Source organism: Triturus cristatus, chromosome 7 (assembly GCF_964204655.1).
Source record: "Triturus cristatus chromosome 7, aTriCri1.1, whole genome shotgun sequence".
NCBI lineage: Eukaryota > Metazoa > Chordata > Amphibia > Caudata > Salamandridae > Triturus > Triturus cristatus.
The window spans coordinates 635,111,038-635,136,840 of NC_140590.1; the positions used below are offsets into that span (position 1 = coordinate 635,111,038).

General features: G+C 47.4%; 1 protein-coding gene across 5 annotated transcripts in view; it reads right to left on the reverse strand.

Annotated features, from left to right (window-relative positions):
* BPTF (bromodomain PHD finger transcription factor) overlaps positions 1–25,803 on the reverse strand; it is a 1,440,172-nt gene that overhangs the window by 1,054,800 nt on the left and 359,569 nt on the right. For all 5 annotated transcript variants that reach the window (XM_085617259.1, XM_085617261.1, XM_085617262.1 and 2 more), the window contains exon 12: positions 10,695–10,952. In XM_085617259.1, coding sequence (XP_085473385.1) covers positions 10,695–10,952 — 258 coding nt within the window. The remainder of the gene's footprint in view (positions 1–10,694; positions 10,953–25,803) is intronic.

Here is a 25,803-nt window from a genome sequence, read left to right on the forward strand (position 1 = left end):
GACATAACCCCAGACTTTTGTCTCCACATGTAGAGCTAAATGTCAAGTCCCTTTCTCCCTCTAGTTGCACGTCTATCACACGTCATGCGACTGCGCACGCATCTCTGCCAAATATTTCTGCTGACATTGCAGGATTCTCCAGGTATCCACCCACACATGACAAATTACCCATTATCATCAAGTGGACGCCCACATGGACGCCCACCTTCACGCCTACTTACACGCCCACATGCTCTTATCTCATTCTCTCTTGCTCTTTTGCTTACGTACAATTGAGAAATGTATATATACTGTACTCTGTGAATAATGTTTTGAGAATATTTGAGAATACTTTTCAGTCCCTTCCAGATCCTTTTTTGGTGATGGAAATATTCTCCCTTTGACTCGAGTTATTGGAATAAAGCCCTTTTAGAACCTGATACCACAGACTCAGCCTCTTGCTTTATGCATGATCTTATTGATATTATGAAATTATGAGAGCGTGATATTTTATTTACCACAGAGGTCTGAATTTCTTTATGAGCAACTGAATGCTGTTGATCCTCACTGAATTTGGTTGTGCCGTGGCTGGCAGAGTGTCTATGGTTGCGCCTAGGTACTGCTGTACGTGGTTGGGTTGAAGGTGGGACTTTGGATAATTCAGTGAGAAGCCCAGGCTGTGAAGAAGGTGAATGGTGTGGGACATGTGGCTCGCACAATGCTGGGCCGACTTTCCCTGGATAAGCCAGTCGTCCAGATAAGGATAGACATGGATGTGCTGTCTCCTTAAGTGTGCCGCCACTGTAGCCAGGCACTTGGTGAACACTCTGGGTGCCGTCGTTACCCCGAAAGGGAGGACTTTGAACTGGTAATGCTGATTGAGAACAGTGAACCTGAGATACTTTCTGTATGAGGGGTGTATGGGTATATGGAAATACGCATCTTTGAGGTCTAATGTTGCGAGAAAGTCTCCCTGACTGAGCAACGGTAGCACTTGTTGCAGAGTGAGCATGTGAAAATGCTCTGACAGAATGTAACGGTTTAGAGGTCTTAGATCTAGTATGGGTCTGAGAGATCCATCCTTTTTGGGGATCAGAAAATACAGTGAGTACACCCCTGATCCTCGTTCCTTTGCAGGCACGAGTTCTATGGCTCCTTTTTGGAGCATACTGAGAACCTCCTGTTGGAATAAGTGCAAGTGCTCTGCGGACATATGACGGTGTCTTGGTGGCATGTTTGATGGAGTGGATGTGAACTCCAGACAATAACCATACTGGACAATCTCTCTCACCCACCTGTCTGTAGTAATGGATTCCGAGCTTGGCAGGAACCTCTGTAGTCTCCCCCCGACAGGTGTTGTGTGGTCGGGGGGTAGTGACAAGGCGTCACTGTTTGTTGGTGGCGGAGGACCTGGAGCTGTTGTTTCCTCGGCCTCTGCCTTTGATGTTGTTTCCACGGTATCCACCTCTACTATTCTTGTTATAGGTGGGCTGTGTACCTCCTTTAGTGTACTGCGACTGTTGGGAGTTCTGCGTTTTAGATGGTCCTCTGTTGCTAGAGCGACGAAAGGACCCACTCCGAAACTGCTGGGATTGCAGAGCCCCCATAGACTTTGCAGTCTCTGTATCTTTCTTGAGTTTCTCTAGGATGGTGTCAACCTCGGGGCCAAAGAGGGAGTTAGGGTTGACCGGTTGGTTGAGTATAGTTGTTTGTATCTCTGGTTTGAATCCCGAGATTCTCAACCAAGCATGCCTTCTTAACATGACGCTGGTGTTGATAGCCCTAGCTGCAGTGTCAGCTGCGTCAAGAGCGCATTTAATGCAAGCATTACTAATGAGCTTCCCTTCTCTAATAAGTGTCTCCGCTCCTTCTTTATACTGATCTGGGAGGTGCTGCATCAGTGTCTCTAGGGTATCATAATGCGCCCTGTCGTATCTAGCGAGAAGTGCCTGAGTGTTGGCAATTCTCCAGATGTTAGCTGCCTGTGCAGCAACCCTCTTTCCTGATGTTTCCAAGACCTTAGACTCCTTGTCGGGGGGAGGAGCATCACCCGTTGTTTGTGAGTTGGCTCTCTTCCGAGCATTGGAAACCACCAACGAGTCTAAAGGCAACTGTCCTTTTATGTAGGCAGGGTCCACTGGAGCTGGCCTATATTTGTTTTTCAATTCTAGGGTTAAGGACTCTCGCCCTAGTGGTCTCCTTAAAAATGTCATTAGCCTGTTTTAGGACCCCCTTCAGCATGGGCAGAGTTTTCACAGATCTTTCTGAAGTAGAGAAGGTATCCATTAGAAAGTCGTCCTCAATAGGATCAGTGTGGAGCTGTACGTCATGATTGTTGGCAGCTCTTTCATTTTTTTTTTTTTTTTTTAATAAATCTTTATTGAATTTTTTACATAACCCAAGCCCCCAATTTGGCAGCTCTTTCAATTAAGGCATTGAAGGCAGCAGTGTCCTATGTAGGAGATGTTTTTGCCACATAAGCCTGTGTGTCCGGAGCAGTATGTGTGTCCCCTGCATCCGTATTGTCCACCCAAGGTTGGTTTTGGTCCTCAGGGTCAGTATCCACAGGATAAGTGCCCTCAGCATCACCATCATCTCCAGCATCTGTATCAGAGGGTGTGGGCGAGAATGGCTGAGTTTCTGGTGTGCCAAATGGAATATGTTCCACCAGAACTGGTGATGTGGTTCTCTTCTTTTTTAATGGAATCCTGTACGGCTCCATTGGTGTCTCTGTTACGATTTTCCGTTTGTATATGGAAAGCCTACCAGTGGTGGCGTCGATAAACTGCCGTGGAACCTCATAGTCGTGAGGCACTGCAACCTGGTGGTAAATCGACAGTTTTCTTCGGGTCGAGAGCTTCTTGCGGGTCGAGACCCTTCTTTGCGTCGAACATTTTCGGTGGCACCGCTGGTGGGAGGCAGAACTTGATACGCGTCGACGCGATGTGAACCGCGCTGACCGTTTTCGGCTGTGGGGCTGTCTTCGCACCAGTTGTGGAAGCCTTGTCGTGGATGCGTAATAACGACTACGACACCTTCTGCTTGACGAAGGGTGATGGCGTCGTCGATTGGACACGGTCCCTCGACGCCTTCTTCGTTGTGGCATCAAGCCCCGTACCAGATGACGTCTTCTGGACCGGAATAGTGGAATGGGTTGGCTCTCGATGGCCGCCCTCCATATCAGTGTTGACGCTCTTCGGCGCCGATGCTTTGGGGTCGGCGACCTTGGCTTTGAGTTTCGGCGCCCCCTTTGGCTCGACGTCCCCATGACCTCTCTTGGCGTCAACAGCCGTCTTGTGTGTCTTCGGCTCCGAGGGCTTCGAGGCCTTGTCGCCGTGGAGAGACTCTTTTACTTTCGGTTTCGATTTCGGTGCCGTTGCCTTCAGTTTCGATTCTCGTTGATCGAGTGATGGCGCTTTGGATACCGATGGCTCTTTAGGATAGTTCGACACCGGGCGTTTATGCGGGGCGGAAGAACGAGAGGAATGATCTTGGGTAAGGCCTTGTGGCGATCCCGCGACCTGAGCCTTATCGAGTGCCTCCGTCGGCCCTGTTGCGACCTGAGGGCCTAGCTCATGTTCTGAGCCATCCTCCTCGGCCCCAAGGGCCTCTTCGTCGTCTCCTACCTGTACGACGACTTCATCCTCCTCTTCATCTATTATATGTTAGTCTTCGGCATCATAGTCGGAATCACGCTCCGACGCCGGATCCAAGATCTCTCCCTGAACTTCAAGGTCCACGACCTCCTCATCTTCGGTCCCGAAGATGTTGTCCGGGTGCGGCGCCACTTTCTGCGCCTCGAGCCGAGCTGCTCGACGAATGCGAAGGGTCTTCTTCGATCGAAACCTGGAGCACGCCATGCAGGTGGCTTCGTCGTGGTTTGGAGAGAGGCACTTGTTGCACACCGGGTGCACGTCGAAGCGAGCATACTTAGCGTTGCAAAGAGGGCAACGCTTGAAGGGGCTATTCGATGTTTTGGATTCCATCGTCGATCTTGATCGGGCCTCGGACGTCGAAGGGCAAATTGCTAACTTCGATGAAACTACTCGGCGCCGAACGAAACAATACCGACGAATGAAGGCCTAAATACTCTAAGAGCTAAGATTAGGACATCCGAACCCAATGGCGGAAAAAAACAATCTGAGGATGGAGGGGATGCCCATGCGCACTGTAGTCCAGGGGAGGAGCCACCTATCTCGTGATACTTCGAAGACTCTTCCAGGACAACAATGTGCAATCATCCGGACCCAACACTAGGCGGCGATCTATGCACAGATATGAATTCAGCAGCCCACATGCCTCGAACCTAGGCATATATCACACTGAGTAGAAAAAGTAATTTAAAAAGTCTCTAAAAAGTAATCTGTATAGTAATTTCAATACCTTGACTTACCTGTATTTCAAACAACTGCATTTGAACTTGCATTCACTTGTAAACACTGCATAATATATTGCAAAGCATTTATTTCACCTACCTCTGCCAGGTTTGGCTTGGTACTAGAAATAAACTTAATATTTTTATATAAATAAAATTGGTCTGAATTCAGTCTTTGAGTGTGTGACATAATTTGCTGATTGAGTGTGTACAACAAATGCTTAACACTACCCTCTGAGAATGCCTAACTGCTCGCCCACACTACCAAAAACAGAGAATAAGGTGCTATCTACTTTTACCTCCGCCTACCTTTGGGGTTGCACTGGACTCTGCACGCTAGACCATATTTTGGCATAGTATATACAGAGCCAATTTCCAACAATGTATGAACAAAAAAAAACTAAATGCTAGTCTGCCTTCCGCTTCTGTCTTTATACACACTGGGACTACATTATAAGAAATGTATTCATTGCTGCTCCCTGCTTTTGCACATGACTTTTTAACTGACACTTTTAAATGCTGGTCTGCCTTCCACTGTTTTTACACAAACTGGGACTACATTACAAGAAATTTATTAAATGCTGCTTCCGTTTTTTGCACATGACTGTTTAACTGCTACTTTCATAAGATATTTTCAGGACTGTTTTTATTTTAAATAATCCAACACAATAAACTATTATTATTGCTTGCACAGGAGTTAACCTGCCTACAAATGTCCTGTGGGGTGTAAACTGATAGGAGTATGGATCATACCAAACCAGAACTGTAATCTAAAAGTAATCGAAAAGTACTTAACTACATTTTTTAGCTTTCTTGCTGAAAGTAACATTGTATGAAGAGTTTAACTTACCTGCTACTAAGTGAATCTTGGTCCTGGAAATAAAATAATAAAGTAACAACTTTTTATACCAACAATTGCTTTGGATTCAGTCTTTGACTGTGTGACATTATTTCTTGCCAGAGTGTGTGCAACAAATGCTTAACACTAGCCTCCTGATAAGCCTGACTGCTCACTACACTACCACAAAAGAGTGTAAGGTAATATCTATTTTAGCCTCTGCTATACCTCTGGGGATCCACTGGACTGCGCACGTTATACCTTACTTTGGTATAGTACATACAGAGCCAGCTTCCCACATATTGCTTAAGTTACTTTTATTTTAGGAACCAAGTTGAACTCAGTTACAGGTAAGTAGACATTTCAATACGCAATATTTTCAAATTACTGGCAAAAGGTTTGTATAGCATCAATACAATACTTTACATGTGCATGTAATACTTTTCAGTTTAGAAAAAGATACTTTGTATTCAGCATCAACACTTAGTACAATATAGTGAGAGACCAATGCATTCCTATGGGAGGAAAGACAGGTGAGTAACTTACAGGTAAATAAACTGTTTTCAGTTTCATTCTCCGTTGGTTTTGGGCATCACTGGACAAGGGTAAGTACTGCACCACCAGCAGCACTGGGGCGGACGGGTGAAGAGGTCACTGGGCTCAATGTTATCCTATGGAGGCTAAGGGCACCTCGTAGAGCCACTGGTTACAGGTAAGTACCTGCGGTTCAGGGACACAGGCCCGGGGGATTGAGGCCTGCAATGGAGGGGACGCCAAATAGCACTGAGACTGCACAACCAGCGGCACAGGGGTGGCCGGGTGCAGAGTGCAAAGGAGGCACAACTTGCCCCGTAGAAACCAATGGAGATCCTCGGTTGGAGAAAATAACTGTAGGCGTGAACTAGAAGACTGGCTGACGGAATCCAATGACTGGAGAGGTGAGTTGCATAGTGGGGGATGCCGAGCCACCATCGGTTGGGCACTCCTAGACCTGGGGGCTGCGAGTGCAGGTGTGTCTTTAGACATGGGATTTCTCTCACCGGATCCGGTTACGGTCGGAGGGACCCTTCAGGTTGAGGCTGCAGGTGTGTCATGGGGACGATCTGGAGAGGTCGATCAACGCTGGATCCCAGGTCAGAATTGCCGGGGAGATGTCACTGGGACACCTGGAATCGGGCCGTGGGCATCGGGTGCAGAGTGATGCAGCGTCGCGGATCTGCCTGAATCCGGAGTCCTTGGGTTAGGTTCTGTGTCCACAGGAGAAAATAGTATTTGTGGAAGACAGCACAGGCCTCCGGGGTTCTTGGAAGTTGCTGGCTGCAGGCCATGCTGATTTCTTGGAGCAGGGTCACTGGAGGAGGAGACAGGCCTGTAGGGCTGGGGCCAAGTAAGTTATCTTCTCCTCGGGGTGCCCTCTCCCTTTGGAGAGAGGTGCACCTCCCTATGCCTAGTGTGCCTAATTCACCAAAGCAAGATTGACAATTTTCAAGAGAGGTGTTCATCTCAGCTCCTGGCGACCCTGGGGTGTGCCAGGTTGAGGTGGACACTCCTACTCTGCTTACTAATAATCCAGCCTGTCTTGCTGCCAAAAAGTGGGGTTAGGACAGGGGGAGGGCATCTCCACTAGTTGGAGCTGCCCAAATCGGCACAACACAAAGTGAGAGCCTTTCAGACTCACAACCAAGTGTTGCTGTTTCTGCTGGGGGGGGAGGCGTGAGCATCTCCACTCAGAGTAGGCTCTGTGTCTGACCTCAGAGAGCACAAAGGCTCTCACCTCATGGGTCAAAAATCTGTCTGGTGGAGTTTATTATATTGAAAATGTGGATACCAAGCTTCTCAGGTTTCAGTAAAGCCATCATGGAGCTGTGGAGTTTGTGATGACAAACTCCCAGCCCATGTACTCAAAATGGTGCACCTACAATGTCTGTGAATGGCACAAACACTGTAGGGGCATATTGCTCATACAGCTATTCCCTCACCTGTGGTATGGTGCACCCTGCCTTAGGGCTGTGAGGCCTGCTAGAGGGGTGACTAATCCATGCCACAGGCAGTGTTGGTGGGCATGGCACACAGGGATGTGTGCCATGTCGACTCTTCAGTTTGGTCTGCACCAAAACACGCAGCCTGCAATGGCAGTGGGTGGGTGTTAAGGTGAGGGGTCTCTGAGGGTGGCATAATACATACTGCAGCCCTCATAGGCCCTCTCTGGTCACAAGGCCCTTGGCACCAGGGGTACCTATTACAAGGGAATTACATGTGACCTAGAGGTGTGCCAATTGTGGAAACAAAGGTACAGTTTTGGGAAAAGAACACAGGCCCTGGGAACCTGATTGGCAGGGACCCCGGGTGCACATAGTCAAGTTGGCATCATGTATCTGAAAAAAAGTTATGGGGTAACCATGCAAATAGGGGCACTTTCGTACAGTGCTATATCCTCTCCTGTATTAATGTCATCCATTGAAGATGGTGTGGGTGATGTGTGTGGCTGTTCCGAAGGAAGATGCTTAGGTGAATGTGTATGAGCTGGTGATGTTGCAGGTGGTGGCAATATAGGAAGCAGAGGCGATTTAGGGATAGAAGCTGGTGGAGCAGTTGGAGTCAGTGAAAAAAGAATAGGGCTGGAGTCACTATTTTGCTTTTCATCCTGGGATCCTTAGGTGCATCTAGCACCATGATTTCTTCATTGAATGTCTTCTTCCTCTTTGGAAGTGTGTCTGTTATGTTAAGTGATTTAGCCACTATTGAATGAATGAATGAATGAAGTCTTTTGCCCTTTATCCAGTTTGTCTAGAAGATCTTCAAGAATTGGCTGAACGGGCCAATATTTGGGCTCTGGCACGGTCTTTGGCAGTTTTGACACCGATTGCAGTTTTGGCACCAACAGAATTTTCGACTGATGGTTTCGGCAGCTGATAGTTTTTGGCACCGAAAGTGTTTTCAGGTCCAACAATGGCAGTTTCAGCTCCAATGCCTTATGGTGCTTCGAGGGCACCTAATATGTTTTATTCGGAACCGAAGCAAGCTTCAAAGTCTTTGACTTTTCAACGCTTGCTGAATACTTTGGAGGCAGATGGGCATGAGTTTGCTCCTTAGCCTGTTTTCGGACACCACCATAGCACCACGGCCTGAGGGCAGTGGTGTTTCATGAGCCACCTTAGAAGTGTTGTAGGGGTCTGGGAGGCTTTTGCCAGCGTACTCACATGCCCTTGTGATGGGGAGGAATCAAGGTCTGAGTCAGAACCTTCACCACTGCTAGCCAGCAGTGTGGGATGTGCACAAGCACTACCTGTGCCTCGGCGTCATCGGTCTCCTCTTCCAGCTCTACCGGCTGCTCCCCGAAATTATCAAGCACATCGTCGACAAGTTGTGTCTGCATGGAGGAGTGGGCACAAAGACGTTCACTCCCTCTGCTGAAGCATTTTCTTGGCACAAAAGGCCAGGCATGCCTCACAATAAACCGCATTGTGATCTGGGGACAGAGTGCTGGTCCTGCCTTGAATACTTGGCATGGCACTTAGGACAGAAACTTTAAGGCGTCTTTTACATCTCTTGTAATTGTTGAATAAAGGAAGGTGGAGTCTGGAAATAAAAACAAAGTTGAACCGAGCCCGAGCCCAGGTGGGTGGATCGAAAAAGTAGAAGGAACACCAATAGCTACAGCCGTTGTCGAGGTTTCCATCGAAGGGTGATGAAAACCGTGCACTGGAACGGCCTTGTGGCAGGAATAGCGCTTCGGTCATGATGCTCAGAGATAGACGTCCGAACCAGACAGCGGAAAAAAAAATCTAACAAAGGAGGCGATGATCAAGTGCAAGACAGACTACAGGATGAGTCAGTATACATCGTGACTCGAAGAACTTCTTCGACGAAAAACAAGTTGCAAACGTCCGAGCCCAGCACTAGATGGCAAGAGTATGCTAAGCATATGTACTTATGGCCAACACATGCAACAAATACATTTTTCCAGAAAGGAACCGTCAGCAAAACTTGCTTTGCTATTGTACCTTGTGTCCTGTAGCAGTGTCTTGGAAGCCAGGGCACAAAAATAGGGAGAGTATTCAACCCGCATAGAGTTACATTCCACATATCTAGAGAAAGCATAGTTCTCAAATTGTGTTGTACCCTTCCTTTCAGGTTGTGCCCAAGCTATGTGCTGTGAAAAGCATAAAAACAAGCGCAATTGAGAAGATCTGCCCTTCAGGAGAAAGGCAACTACTTACTGCTATTCGTAAGCCTCACAAGGCAGTGTCCCCTCACATGAGTGTTCGGAGGGTGAGATTGATCATGTAGGAGGCTGGAATAGACACTAAGATTTTTGATGTGCCCTCAGCGATTGGGGATGTGGCACATAAGGCATTTTCTCTCGCCGCACGCCTGAAAGATATTCTCCGTGCAGCACACTGGTCTTCGGATTCGACTTCTGAACCATTTTTATTTTAAACCAATCTCAAATGTGGCTAGTAGTTAACAAGCTTTAAACAGGCATAATCCTTGCCGCCGATTCTGATATAGCATGAAAAAATTCCTAATTATTGTGAAGAAAAGTTTCAATTCTATAAAGGACACGGGCAAAGATTAGCCAAAGAGATGTCTGATGACCATTCGACCCACTAGACAGAGGGAATCCTAGGCAATATCGAGGAAGGAGATGTCGAATTACGTAGGCATTGTGTTGTTGAAAGTTGCAATATATATTTCAAATCAATGATGATGTTTTCATTGCACTATGCAGAATCCTTATTTGTTCCTTTCTCTTGACTGTTTTTCCACAGGAAATGAACCATCCGAATAGGAAGGTTACTGCTAATGGCTACTGCTATATGAAGAAAAAGGAGGCAGGAGAGTCAACAAGGGACAATGAAGGGGTCCCTTCATACTGACTGGATGGAGTAATCTTTTGTGGTCTTTCCAAGTAAATACAGGAAATTAAGTTTGTTAACGTTCTAAAAGATGCCTGCTGGAATAATCCATTTTGAAGAAAGCGGAGCATAATCCTTACCTCAGAGTCCTTAATAGTAACAATTACTTTCTGTTTCGATAGCTAGGAAAGCTTTCATTTCCCGCTACAACTATAGCATTTAGCAATAACTTTACCTGCAATTGTATTATCTTTATACTTTAACAAAACTACTGCTGAATGGGTGCTCTGCACTCAAACAGGAAATACTACCAAAAATAAGAACATTGCAAAGACAACCAGCCTCATGAAGGGCTATCAAGCACTAATTATTGATTGCTATTGATTGGCTACTATTGCAGTCAATCGGGATTTTCACCCCTTTTTTTTTGGGGGGTGGGGGGGGGATTTTCTCAATTAAATTCTTCTACACAGCTGATTAACTCAATTTTGGACTCTGAGACAGTAATAAACTGACATATTTGGAACTGTAAATGTAAGCCATAAAGAAAACAGTTTGCTTATTAACAGTAAGGTCAGTCATAATGTATTAGAAATCAATTACACCTGAAAACAAAGATTTTCTAAATGATTAAGCACAGCACCTTGTTCTGTGTCTTCATTCCCATTAGTTTCATATATTTCCATATGGTCTTTCCTTTTTTCATTTAGTTTGTTGAGTTCCTTAGCATCATGGGTTTCAGCAGTGGCAGATGTTTCTGCCTTATTGAGAGCCATCTTTTGTTGACCTTCCTGTATTTTTTCCAGAGCACCAATCACTTCTGAATCCGTTTTTACGTGAACTGGCACATCTCCTTTCTCAGGCTCATGCTCATTTTCAACAGCATCCAGTTTTAATTTTACTAAATGATTAAAAAAAGACATTTTTAATGATTAATACGATTCCAAATGTGTAATTTTATTAATGTTAAACACTGATCATAGACTAGAATACATATTCACTTTATATCAGATGATAACTCACACTGTAACAAAATAAGAGGACAAATCTTGATCAGTTCAATATGCACAACTTTAATGTGAACTGAATTAAGACGAATTTTCTTGTCACAACATTTGGTTGCAGGATATTATGTCTTTCAATAAAGACTAAGAGAGGCTCTCTCCTAGTCTATGTGTTACATTGACAAAATTGTGTTTATTGTTTTAACTTATAGAGAAGCTCATTTTAATCGTATAGATCAATAGTGAGGGCCAAATCCACCATTTGTGAAACCTTGACGGAGTAAATAGGAAGCAAAAAGAATAAATGCATCTAGGAGGGTCACAGCTTCATAGAGATACAAATATAACACTGCAATTGCATTTCAGGCAAGTTAGTCTCCAAATTATCACCTTTTGTCAATTCTCAAAGGGAAAGATAAGTCACCTTTCCTCACCAGATGCAATATGAATAAACACATCAAAAAAGAATAAGTATAAGGACAGAATTACATATTTAACATTTGGAACAAAGGAAAACTGCCAGTGGCAGGGATAAAATCAGCCATAGTTACAATGCAGACTTTTTCAGGTCACAACCATCTCAGTAACTATAGGCCACCACCATGACTCCTGCCAGAAAGTACCACTCTTCTCCATACCAACACAGGACATAGAAAGAGCAGCGGAATGGCCAAAAAGGTCTATTGTTTGTTTACTCTAATCATTGAAAATGCTTTTCAGGTTGTTGTAGCTTAAACTCATTACAGCCTTTAAAGAGCTCTGCTGGTGTGGTCTTTTTGGTTATTGTTTATCTCTGGAAAATGTTCTGTCCTGGAAATAAGACCAGAAGCTCAATTGTTTGGGTAAAGAGGAATGGGGTGACCACCTTAGGCAGGAACTTTATGTTGGTCTTAAGAACCAAAATGTAATTAGGACCTGGAAGAAAGGTTCCTGTAGTGTGAGAGCCTGTTGCCTACTAATACGCCTAAGTGATAAAAAAAGGAGACCTTCCAGGAGAGAAACTGCAAAGCGAAAGAAGGTCCCATGAATCCGAAGCACGTGGCACTCTAGGTGGGATGACATGTTTAAGTCCCTCCATAAAAGCCTTAACAGCGATTTTAAAAGATAGCAAATTATGTCTTGCACTGTAGGCGTGAGAGGATTTATGTGGCTCGGGATACAGAAGTGGACAAACTGTTTCCACTTAGCAGCATGGCAGCTAGGTCTACAGGCTTCCTTTGGTATGTCCATTCACTATTAAGTCAAGTGAAATTAACCAAACTCTAGGACCTCATAAGCCAGATCACTAGAGTGAGCTGCCTGAGTTCCGGATATCTGACTCTGCTTTGATTTTGTGTAAAAAGGTCCAGCCTATTGGGGAGTTCTCATGTGGGGCGATGGACATTTCTAGAAGGAATTAGAACAACGGCTGTCTCTCTCACATGGTAGCCACCATGATTAGGCAGGGGAATTATTCTAACAGTTTCCTCACCACGTATAGTTTAAGTGGGAGAGGAGGAAAAGCATATAGAATTAATTGACCAAGGAGCGGAGACTGACCAGAGATGAAGGAAGTTTCAGAAAAAACTTAAGGCCTGGCTTCTGCCTTAATGTTCTTCCACACTCCGCTTCCTCTCGGCAGCGCTGGGAAGCCCCTGGGCAGCCATGCGCTTTAAAAATCCCATAAACATAATAATCCCTGACTAGTTCATCAACAGACCATTGCCTATGGTCTTGGGGTGTGGAAACCTGGAGGCAGAGTTTGACCATTTTGCGTTTTCACACGTGGCGAAAAGGTTAAGGTCTGGGGTCCCCCACTGGTGTAGGACTTGCAGGTGGAGTTCCTGCTTTTGGACTTGTTGCTTAGTCCTGTTGAGCAGGTCTAAAAAGTTTTTGTCCAACCCCAGGAGATATTCCTTTAGGTGGCAAGCTGGTGGTTGGTTACAGAATGCCAAATTTGTTGCATTAGTGCTGAAAATTGAGGACATTGTACAGCCTTCAGTTTGTAGGTAAAAGAGGATGGTAATGTCGGTCTGCACAAGGATCACCTTGCCCTGGATGTCCTAGAGAGAGGCTTTGATGGCTTGGTGAGTGGTTGATGTGGAGACCTCAATGATGAAGTAGCCAAAGACCCTGGAGTGTCGTGTCATTGCAGTGCGCAACCCCTCAACTCACCAATCATGCGTAAGTGGTGATTGTCACCAGTTGAACTGGGTCTGCAAAGAGCCTGTCCCGCAACAGGTTGATGCTGTTCCACCACTGCAGAGAGTGATCGGTGCTGGCAATTATTAACACTAGATCTTTCCAGTTATCATTCGCTTGTGGCCATTGTGCCAAGAGGCATTCTTGGAGCAGACTTATAAGGAGTCTAGCGTGAGGGACTATGGCTATGCATGAGACCATCATTCCCAGTAGGCGCATTACTTCAAGAAATGAGGACGGAGTGGCTGAAAAGCGGCACAAGCTGTTGGTATACTGCACTCTTTGGTCGCTCCGATAAACTTTTCCCAAGACTGCTTTTAGGAATGAGGCCAGGAAACGTTGGGCTTGAAGTGGCACTAGGTGGCGTTTACTGTAAGCCCCAAACTGCACAGAGCAGAGACTGAGGCTTGGGAATGGGCTAGGCTGTCTTATTTGCTTGCGCTCTTGATCAGCCTAGGAAGGGGAGCACATGAGTACATTCCTTTTTGAGATGGGTGGCTACCAATGATAGATATTTCATGAAAGCCCTTGGGATTGTGGTGACTTCGAAAGGTAACACTTAGAATCAGTAGTGCTGGCCACTTACAATAAAACACAGGTAGTGCAGATGAGCCGGATGAATTGGGATGTAAAAATAGTCATCCTTCAGGTGTAATGTTATTGTAAGGCACTTCTAAAGCGCTCGCTAACCGAAAGGTTTCATGGTGCGAAAGCACTAGCAGCAGAGCAGAGGTGCGATTAATCGTGGGCTTATACGAAAAGCCATGTTTTTAGCAGGGTTCTGTATTGCTCTTAAGAGGTTGTTGCTCTTATGTTGTCCGGGAGAGGGTTCCAGACGGCAGGAGCAAACACAGCAGGCCTGGTTTTCCCCAGCCTTTTCCTACTGAATTTGGGAACCTCTAAGCGATTGAGATGTGCTAATCTGAGATTACGCCTAGGGATGTAGTTCCATATTCCGGAAGACACAAAGGTGGGGCTATTGCTCTAGCGAATTTTAAAAATAGTACACCCTGTTTAAAACAGGGTTCTTTGTACAAATGGATGCAAGTGGAGTTTATGTAACAAGGGTTTATTGTGGCAGTAACTCTGTTGGTAGACCAATCTGGCTGCTAGATTTTGAACAAGCTGCAGTCTTTGGCTCAGACCCTTCGGCAGACCTAGATAAAGAGCATTGGCATAGTCAATACAGGACATTCACGAGTGCGAGTACAATCTGGATGGTGGACTCAACAAAGAAAAGCTTCCCGATTTTGTTTATTTTGCGGAGCTGAAAGAAGCAGGAAGGGGTCACTGCTGCAATCTGAGGGTTCACTGAGAGGTATTCATCAGCAAGTATGGCAAGACGCTTGACTGACTTTTTTTGGACTAGGAGGGGAGCCTAAGTCCTGAGGCCAAAAGGAGGGACTCCAGCAATGCAATGTGTTTTTGACCATCAGCACCTCGGTTTTGTATAGTTCAGTTTTACTTGATGACAGGTCATCCAGTCCTGGATAAAGAACATGGTGTTCTGGAGTATCCTCTATGTTGAACACTACCTGCATGTCATCAGCATAGTTGCATATTTTACATTAAGCCATTGTAGGGAGCTTACCAACTGACAAATATAGAGATTGAATAGGATGGGGATAATAAGGTACTCTGAGCTACTCCACCACTGAGATTGAATTTGGAGGAACAAAAAGGAGGGGGGGGGGGGGGCGGGGGAGGATGAACCGATTGCAAACAGGAAGGACTGTATCGAATCCTGAGCAAAACCATGTAGTGTGGAAATGAATTTGCTTTCCTGCGGTAGGGATATGATATCCTGATGGGTGACCATGTAGATTTGTTCCGACAGGATGAATCTTTTGAGAGGACTGAGATTGAGGATTGGCCTAAGGGTGCCATCCTTTTTGGGGCGGAGAAAGTACAGACTAAAAAAATGTGCTTTTCAGACAAAGCACCTGAACCTCCTCTTGCAGTAGGGCAAAGTGTTTTAGGCCGAGGATGTGCGTGGGGTGGGATGTTTGGTAGGGCTGAAATGAGCTTGCAGCAGTAGCGTTGCTCGATGATGGATAGAACGCACTGGTCTGTGGTGATCTCCCAGCTTGGAAGAGTACCAGGAGTTTCTCCCCAAATGGGTAGTGTGATTGGGGGGAATGTGGGGAAGTCAGTTTTTAAAGATAAAGGCCATCTTGGAAGGAGTGCTTTTGCCCCGACCCGTGGAGCTGCCAACACTGAAAGTGTCCCTTGCGTAACCTCTACCGTGCTGTTGGTGGTAAGCCTGATGCTGCAGTCAATAGGACTGGGTTAGCTCTGAGGAAGTGGCCTTGAACCCACCGCTTGTCTGTTCTCTCCGAAAGAAGCCCCTGGCGGAAGGAAATTTAAGGGAACTATGGCCTTAGCGGTTTTGTGTCTTATTTTTTCCAACATCACATCAAGCTGCAAGCCAAATAAGTCTTCCCAGTCGAAGGATAAGTTGATAAGTACTTGTTGGACCTCTGGCTTGAAGCCAGAGACACTGCCAGGAGGGGCACCAGAGGATGATAAAGGTATTCACTTCCCTTGCAGCTGTAACAGGTGAATCCAGGGTATACCTAATGGTGGCACAGGAAATGCATTTCTCTTCCTCAATGATTCCCCCCTCCCCCCCTTTTGCAGTAGTAGCCAGGCAGATGTTGGAGTAGGGCCTGCATCTCTTCCCACCGTGACCTGTCATAATAAGACATGAGGCCTACTGAATTGCCGATGCACCCATGTGTGGCAGCACCAACTACTACCTTTTTGTCAGCATCATCAATATGTTGATTCTCCTTGTCAGGAGGAGAGCTCTGGCCTGCAGCTATCTTGTGGGCAGTGGAAACAACCAGGGAATCCAATGGCACAGCGCCCCAGATACAAAGTCGATCTGAGGGTGTCAGCTTGAACTTCTTTTCAATCCTGAGTGTTATCTCCCAGGATTTTACAGACTCATGAAAAATATCAGGGGAAGATTTTACTAACTTCTTGAAAAAAAGCAAATATTGGAGGGCGTGCTCTGTTCTGGAAAGCGCCACCACCAGAAAATCATTATTCATTGGGGAGACTTACAACCTTGTGTACGCAGCTCCACGTTGGATAAAGATATGATATGCAATGGTTTCATCAGGAGGGGAAGTACTAAAAGGGATATTGTCAAGGTTAGGGTCTACACGAGGATCCACATGATAGTCCTCCCAAAAATCATCAGTGGGGTGCTAAAGTCATCTACTGGAGAGTAGGGGGTTAGAGCTACCTGTCTACCTGTATCAGAGTATGACTTCAGCAACCTGTTGGGAAGTCGCAGGACGTGAGGAAGGAGGTGGTGGAGATGCAGGTGGTGGTGGATGAGGAGATAGAGTTGGAGTGGGACGAACAGCCTTATCCATAGGCCTTTTGGTGGGCGGGGATGGCAGAGTGTAGGCTTTTTAGGCAAAGTTTCCAGAAACAGAGATCTTGCTTGTGCATGGGTGGCTGAAAATGCATCGCTTACTTACGCCCAGCTCTTGTTGGAGCTTTCGAGGATAGGCATCTCCTTAAATAGGCTGGGTTTTGGCCTTGACACAGGTGTCTGGTTCTAGACTTCGGTACAGACATTTGGTATCAGACTTGGACCACTGTGAAATGAGGCTCTTGACTGGATCCTGTTTCAGCTCGGTCACCTCGCTTCAGTGCAGACCACAGGCAGAAGGTGATAGCGTACCTAAGAGCAACAGTGGCCTATGCAGGGAAGTGGTGCCCGGCTTCAACATGCAGCCGATGATGTGTTTTAATAGAGATTTGAGTGTCACCCGACCGTACTCCCAAATTTTGGCATGGTCTTCAGATGAGGTCTGGGGTCAAGGGAGTTGGATGGGATGCTTTCAGGTGCCTCTTCCTCCGTTGAACAACTACTTCCTCTGGTACCAAGGAGGCAGGTCCAAAAGGGACAGGTTGGTGGGCCGGAAGGTCAGGTGACTCAGCAAATTCTTTTTTTGCTCTTGAATGTCAAGCAAGAGATGCTGCAGGTTTTGTCATGCTCAGGAGAGTGAGATAGATTACAGATGGCATGGAGGTCGGTCCAGGGGTACTGTGCGTGGCACGGAGGGCATCTCTTGTAATGCATCCATTCCATTTTCTTCGGCGTCGGTAAGGAGGATGCGTGGCAGTAAGAAAGTGCCCTCTTTTTGCATGGGTGCCCCCATTTTTTTGCTAAACTGCTGATGTACTTTGACTGAGTGTGCCCTGGGCTCCTGCCAAACAGGGCCTATGTTCTTTCCCTAAAACTGCACTAAAAACAGAAACCAATTGGCACACTATGGATACAGGTCAGCCCCAGGTACCAAGGGCACTGTGGCCAGGGAAGGCCTCTAAGGGCTGCAGCACTTGGTGTCACCAATACAGGCCCTGTACCTTTAGAGACACACACTACCGATTTTGCACACCAAGTTTTCAAAAACGTTTTTAATTTTTTGATCTATCAAATTCACTTCTTTTGTGTGCTATGCTTGCCATATGCTTGCCTTGCATGTGTAGGAAATCAAAAGAGTGGCCAGGTGTAAGAACCAGGACTCAAGCATGCACAACGGTAGTGTTCTACTTCAATGGTTCGTGGATAAATCTTATTTCTGCAATTGTAAATCTAGAGTATTTATTTTGCTTTTCACCATTTAATGCAACGTTTTCATCACAATCATATGGAATGTTCGTACTGTAGATGATTACTACATAACAGTTGCTACACAATCAATTCATTCAGTTGTGATGTTTCTTTGCCTTCCGCCCAATGCAGTTCGGGACTTAGAGTCCCTTCGTCAAGGGCAACAGCCTGTTGATAAAACATAACATAAGCATTCGTCTGCCACTTAGGATAGACTATATAGCAGTGTCTCCCCTAGCGGTGGTCACCTGTATCCGTTGCAGCAGTTTGGAATAGAGTTTTTAGGACAGCTTGGCCTACTGAAGCTTGTTGTTTGGATTGCACATCAACACAGTAATGTTTAGTGAAGGTGTGTGTGGTAGACCATGTGGCTGCTTTGCAAATATCTTCTAAGGGAATGTTCCCTAAGAATGCCATGGAAGCCCCTATTTTACGCGTGGAGTGCGCTCTAGGGGGAACTGTAAGAGTGCGTTTAGCTTTTTGGTAACATATTTGGATACATTTAACTATCCACCTGGCTATACCTGATTTGGAAATGGGGTTGCCTTTATGGAGTGGAGTGAAAGCAACAAACAGCTGTTTGGTTTGGCGAAAAGGTTTGCTTCTGTCGATGTAATAAAGCACGGCTCTTTTAACATCTAAGGTATGAAGGGCTCTCTCAGCTACTGAGTCTGGATTAGGGAAGAAGACTGGTAGCTCGACTGATTGGTTAAGATGGAAAGGGGAAATGACTTTAGGGAGGAATTTCGGGGTTGTCCTAAGAACCACTTTGTTACGATGTAGTTGTAAGAATGGTTCTTCAAGAGTTAAGGCTTGTATCTCACTTACTCTCCGTAGGGATGTGATTGCGAGAAGGAAAGCCACTTTCCATGTTAGGAACTGCAGTTCGCATTTATGCATAGGTTCAAATGGAGGACTCATGAGCCTCGTGAGAACAATATTGAGATTCCACACTGGGGAAGGAGGTAATCTTGGAGGGATAATCCTCTTAAGACCTTCCATAAATGCTTTGATGGCTGGTACCTTAAAGAGGGACAGGTGTTGTCTATTTTGCAAGTAGGCTGCTAAGGCCGCTAGGTGTAGACGTATGGAGGAATACGCTAAATTGCATCTTTGCAAGTGTAATAAATAGCAAATAATGTTTTGGATGGAAGCATCTAGTGGATGTATGTCATTGTTAGCGCAGTAAATGGCAAATCCTTTCCATTTTGCTGCATAACACGCCCTAGTGGTAGGTCTTCTAGCTTCTTTTATGTTATGTTGTTATGTTATTTTAATTTATTCAGCGCACAGCTACTCGGAAGTGTCCCGGCGCTAGCAACAGAAAGGCGGCCCAAAAACACAGATGTCCATTAAAACAACAGAGTCTTCAAAGACTTCCTGAACAGACGAGGATCAGAAATGGCCCTCAGTCAGGGGAAGCGAATTCCAGGCAAGGCAGGCTCTACTGGCAAAAGAGTTGCCCCCCAGCCGTTGACGCTTAAATTTGGGCCCCTGCATCAGCAGCAGTGAGGACGACCTCAGCTGTCTCCTAGGAATGTAGAAGGTGAATCTGTCCTGCAAATAAGAGGGGCCTAATCCATAGAGGGCCTGTTGCACAATTGACAGCATTTTGAATTTCAGTCGTGTTTTTAACGGGAAGCCAATGAAGTGACCGAAGCTGCGCCCGTACACTATGCCTGGAGGACAGCCCCCCTAGAAGTCTGGCGGCCGAATTTTGGACCACTTGCAATTTCTTTACAAAGTAGCCCGGGCTGCCCGCCAGGAGGGCGTTCGCGTAATCCAGGAGGGAGAGAACCAGTGCGGGCACCACCGTCTCTCTGGCCTTATATTGCAGCAAGGGGAGAAACTTCTTCAAACTCTTCATCAGCCCAAAGCATGTGCAGGACAGTTTTTTTACATGCGATGCAAAGTTCAAGTTCTCGTCAAACCAGACGCCGAGATTTTTGACGGCCCCATTAATCTCGGGGGGACATGGAAAGCCCGAGGGCCAGAGTCTTGCTCTGAACTCAGGAGAAAAGGAACCAAACAGCAGGACCTTCGACTTTGCCTCGTTACATTTCAGCTGTGCATTAGCCAACCACTGAAAGACCGAGGACAGACACTGATGAGGTCTAGCCACCGAGTCGTCTTCCTTATTCCAAGTGAACAGCAGCTGGGTGTCATCAGCATAGGCCATCACTTTAGCCCCCAGTGACTCCGCCAGAAAAATCAGCGGAGTCACAGATGTTAAATAGCAGAGGGCTAAGTGACGACCCCTGTGGTACCCCCGTGGTAACCCTCAATGGGACCGAGGCACATGGAGGGAGCCAGACCTGCTGCATCCTTCCCTCCAAAAAGGAGCTGATCCAAAGCAGCGCCCTCCCAGATACTCGTATATCCAGGAGGCGGTCAAGGAGCATGGCATGGGGCACCGTGTCGAACGCCGCCGAGAGATCTAGCAATATCAATGCTGCTCTCCCAACTGAATCCAGATTGCGCCGGGTGAAGCACACCTGCTCCCTCCACGAAGTTAGTCAGTTGGAACGTGACCGCCTTCTCGCATACTTTGGCCAAACTAGGCAAAAGCGAGATGGGACGGTAGTTTTCTGGGAGCAAAGGATCAAGGGATGGCTTTTTAAGTAGCGGCAGAATTAAAGCGTGTTTCCATGCCATAGGCACATACGCTTCCCGTAATGATTGGTTAACCAGGAAATTCACCTCTAAGTTGGTTGTGTCAGCCACATCGGAGAGTAGTCTAGCCACGCACGGGTCGTTAGGCGAGCCAGACTTGAGGGCCTTAAGAATACTAAGAGAACCTGTCAAGTCAATGGGACAAAAATCAGAGAAGCTGGAGATCAAAGGTGCCCTAGGCAGAAGAGGCGCCTGCTCAGGGCTGCCAGACCTCACAGAGGACCGAAATGTCTCCTGGATGCTGATTATTTTATCCCTAAAAAAAGATGCCAAGGTATTACACCAGACTTCCGAGGCAGGGGCTACCGCCACCTGGGCGCTAGGGGCTAGGAAACTCTGCACTATGGCAAAGATCTCTTTAGAGTTGTTCTTAGCGCGTTCAATACGGGCTGCGTAATACAGACCCTTGGCCTTCCCTATCGCTCCATAGTAAAGTTTTTGTTTAGATCTAAGAATCTCTTTATCACGGTGCGGATATCCACCGGAACGCCAGGTCCTCTCCGTAACTTTGCAGATGTGCTTCAGATTCCGCAGCATGGGAGTGAACCATGGCTTAGAAGGGGCATCTCTTCTCATCCTTGGCAGACCTGCTGCCGACACCGAAGCAACTGAACCTGCAATCCAATCAGCAAATTGGGTGACATTCTCCTCCAAGCCTGTCCTGAAAGTAGGCCGTGAGGCATCAAGCGTAAGGCTGAGCTGAATAGGATCTACCTTCCTGGAGATGGGCGGGCGTTTTCAGTTGGACTGCCTCAATCATTTTTGCAAAGCCCAAGAGAAAAAGATGGGAAAGTGATCTGACCACGCCACTGGACGCGGCTTCATAACTAATGTGGGAAAATTAGTGCAAATTATGTCCAGAGTGTGGCCACCCCGATGTGTTGGGAACATGACCCTTTGGGAGAGATTCAATCAATCAATCAATCATGGAACTTATATCGCGCACTACTCACCCGTAAGGGTCTCAAGGCGCTTGGGGAAGGGGGACTGCTACTGCTCGAACAGCCAGGTCTTGAGCTGTTTCCTGAAGGCCAGGTGGTCCTGGGTCATCCGCAGGTGGACGGGTAGGGAGTTCCAAGTCTTAGCTGCCAGGTAGGAGAATGACCTTCCTCCAGCGGTGGCTCTCTGGATGCGAGGGACGACGGCGAGGGCGAGGTTAGCGGAACGTAGCCGGCGGGTGGGCGTGTAGAAGGTGAGGCGGCTGTTGAGGTACCCTGGGCCTAGGTCGTGGAGGGACTTGTGTGCGTGGGTGAGGAGTCTGAACGTGATCCTCTTATTGACAGGGAGCCAGTGCAGGTCTCTCAGGTGGCACGAGATGTGGCTGCGTCGGGGGACGTCCAGGATGAGTCGGGCGGAGGCGTTCTGGATACGCTGAAGTCTTTTCTGAAGCTTGGCTGTAGTACCGGCGTAGAGGGTGTTACCGTAGTCTAGTCTGCTGGTGACGAGAGCGTGGGTGACCGTCTTCCTGGTCTCGGTCGGGATCCATCGGAAGATATTTCGGAGCATGCGGAGGTTGTGGAAGCAAGCTGAGGAGACGGCGTTGACTTGTCTGGTCATCGATAGGGAGGAGGCCAGTATGACGCCCAAGTTGCGTGCGTGGTCCGTCGGTTCAGGTGCGGTGCCTAGTGCCGGGGGCCACCAGGAGTCGTCCCATGCGGAGGGTGATGGTCCCAGGATGAGGACTTCTGTCTTGTCCGTGTTCAGTTTCAGGCGGCTGATGTTCATCCATTCAGCGACGTCTGTCATCCCTTCGTGCAGGCTGGCTTTGGCGGTGCCGGGGTCTCTGGAGAGGGAGAGAATTAGCTGGGTGTCATCGGCGTAGGAAATGATGTTGAGGTTGTGTTGGCGTGCGATGGCAGCGAGGGGTTTCATGTAGATGTTGAAGAGAGTGGGGCTGAGCGGCGATCCTTGCGGGACGCCGCAGATGACTTCGGTGGCCTCGGAGCGGAACGGAGGGAGGCGTACTCTCTGTGTTCTGCCGGAGAGGTATGAGATGAAGGGCCACAAGATGAAGGGAGTCTAAAAATGCCACGGAGTCCGCCTCCTCGCTACAATCAAGGTGGATATTAACATCCCCAAGGACTACAAACTTCGAGAACCTCAGGGCCCGCTCCGCTAAGGCCTCCCCACAGGACGCTAAGAAATTCCCAGCTGAGCCAGGGGGCCGATAGATCAGAGAGCAACCCAGAGTGAATTGGGCCGATAGTTGGAGACTAAAGTTCAAGGCTTCACATTCGCCCCAAAGAGTAGAGATTTCGCTCCTAAAGGTCCAGTTTTCCCTATACCAGATAGCCAGGCCTCCACCTCTGCCAGAACAACGATCAACCCGGTAAACTTTGAATCCCGCGGGTGTAGCCATGGCCACTATGGGATTATAGAAGGCATCTAGCCAAGTCTCTGTCACGAACAAGATGTCCAGTTTATTGTCCGTAACCAGATCGAGCACATCAACGCAGTGCTTCTTCACAGATCTCGCATTAATAAGACAGGCGCTAATGGTTCCAGAACTTGAAGAGACGTCAGCCAAACCAATCGGTCCAAGCTCAGGCGTGAAGTGAAACGCACAATCACCACAGGAAAAGTCTCTGGAGGGAACATTGGGACAGACTTTATGAGTTGGACACAGAGGGGGTTGCAGGGATTTCAGCCGCTCTGCCGAAAAGGTAATGGGGGAGAAGGACTAAGACAAGTGGGGCAGAGTGACGTGCCCTGGGCCCTGACTGCGCGCTGACGGGCGCAGACGGGCTTGCCTTAGGCGCGCCCGCTGCGCTTGTCCGCTGCGCTTCCTATCAGGCCTACTACTTAAAGGGCATGGATGGGTCCGGAATTCAGCGTGCAACATCTAGAGCGCTGACCGCGAAAAACGCGCGTCGCCTTCAAGATGGCCGCTGTGGTACCAATAATCTTCCAGAGGAGCAGCCCGTAACACAAGGCTCGTGATGCGCCCTAGTAACAAGAACCCCGGTGAGTGGCCGTAAACTGCTGGGTGACAAAATTCAAATCTCACACAGAGATAGTCAAAGGGCCAAATTCACACAGTTAAAATATGATATTCATACAGTCCGGTGGGAGGTTGAGGTAACCGAACTCTAAGACTTCAGGAGCCAGATTGCCAAGTTCAGTGTCTGAGGATCTGGGTGTCTGATTTCTCCATGGTTCTGGGTTAATAGAGCCGGGGAGAGGCGCAATTTTTGATGTGGAACTAGTGATAGTTCTAGAAGTGTGGTGAACCAGGGTTGACGTGCCCAAGTGGGAGCTACTAGGATTAGTTTTAGCGACTGTTGTTTCAGCTTGCGTACCACAAATGGAATGAGTGGGAGAGGTGGAAAAGCGTATGCTAATCTGCCTGACCAGTTCATCCATATTGCATTGCCCTTCGACTGTGGGTGTGGAAACCTGGCGGCGAAGGTTGGGCATTTTGTGTTTTTGTGAGTGGCGAACAGATCTATGTCTGGTTGGCCCCATTTTTGGAAGAATGGGAATAGGACTTTGGGGTGTAATTCCCATTCGTGGATTTGCTGTGTCTGGCGACTTAGGAGATCGGCAACCTGGTTGTGAACGCCTGGAAGGTGTTGCTCTAGCAGGTAGATGTTTTGGGGAATAGCCCATCTCCAGATTTGCTGTGCAAGTCGGGACAGTTGGAGAGAATGTGTCCCCCCCTGTTTCTGTATGTAATACATTGTCGTCATATTGTCTGTGCGGATGAGGACAGCTTTGTTCTTTAGATGTACTTGAAAGGATTTCAGTGCTAGGAGCACCGCTAGAAGTTCGAGGTGATTGATATGGAGCAGTTTGTGTTGAGTGGTCCATCTGCCCTGAGTGGTGTATTGAAGGAGGTGGGTTCCCCACCCCGTGAGAGATGTGTCGGTGGTCAGCACTACTTGTGGAAGAGGCTCTAAGAACGGCCGCCCTTTGGACAGGTTGATGGTGTTCCACCATTTTAGTGAACGAAGTGAGCGACTGTCCACCAACACCAGATCGGTAAGTTGTCCGTGAGCCTGGTTCCACTGTTGTGCTAGACATTCTTGCAAGGGGCGCATTTGAAGTCGTGCGTGGGGTACGATGGAGATGCATGACGCCATCATGCCTAACAGTTGCATAAACACTCTTGCTGGAAGAAAGTGTTGCATTTGAAATTTTGAGATGAGATTTTGTATGTTGGCTATCCTGGCTGTGCTGGGATAAGCTATGGCCTTGGATGTATTTATGGTGGCTCCCAGATATTGATATATGTGGGAGGGTTGCAGTTGAGATGTGGGATAGTGGATGGTGAATCCCAAGTCGTGTAGGGTTTGAATAGTGCGGGGAGTGTGGAGAACGCATTTGTCGAAAGTATTGGCTTTTATGAGCCAATCGTCGAGATAGGGGAAGACATGGATTTGTTGTCTCCTGAGATGCGCTGCCACAACTGCTAAGTATTTGGTGAATACCCTGGGTGCGGTTGTCACTCCGAATGGGAGAACTGTGAACTGATAGTGTTGCCCGTCTACCACAAATCGTAGATATTTCCAGTGAGCGGGATGCATAGGGATGTGAAAGTATGCTCCTTGAGGTCCAATGTGGCAAGGAAGTCGCCCTGTTGAAGTAGTGGGAGGACTTGTTGGAGAGTGATCATATGGAAGTGATCTGATTGTATGTATTGGTTTAGTAGCCTGAGGTCGAGTATGGGTCTTAAAGTCCCGTCCTTTTTGGGAATGAGGAAGTATAAAGAATATACTCCTGCACCCTGATGTTGGAGTGGAACTGGTTCTATTGCGTGTGTTTGAAGCAAAGACCGAATTTCCTGTTTGAGGAGCGTGAGATGGTGTGGTGACATTGGACGATGTTTGGGTGGTATGTTTGGGGGGGGTGTTTGTGAGTTCGAGGCAGTAGCCAAACTGGAAAATTTGTCTTACCCACTTGTCTGTTGTGATGGAATCCCAGACAGGTAGGAACTGTTGGAGTCTTCCCCCGACCGGAGTGGAATGGTCTGGGGGGAGTGGAGGCTAGTCACTGTTTAGTGGCTGGCGAGGTGCGGGTGTTGGTGTTGCCCCGTCCTCGGCCTTTGGTATTGTTTCCCCTGTATCCTACTCTAAAAATCCTCTGTTAGGGGATGTTTGTCCGGAGGTTTTGAAAGTGGAAGAGGTGTCTGTTCCCACATTTTTGGAGGCTCCCCTGTAAAAGGAGCGTCGAAAGGAGCCTCGGTGTTGTGTAGACTGTAATGCTCCCATTGATTTGGCATTCTCATTATCTTTCTTCATCTTTTCTAGTGCAGTGTC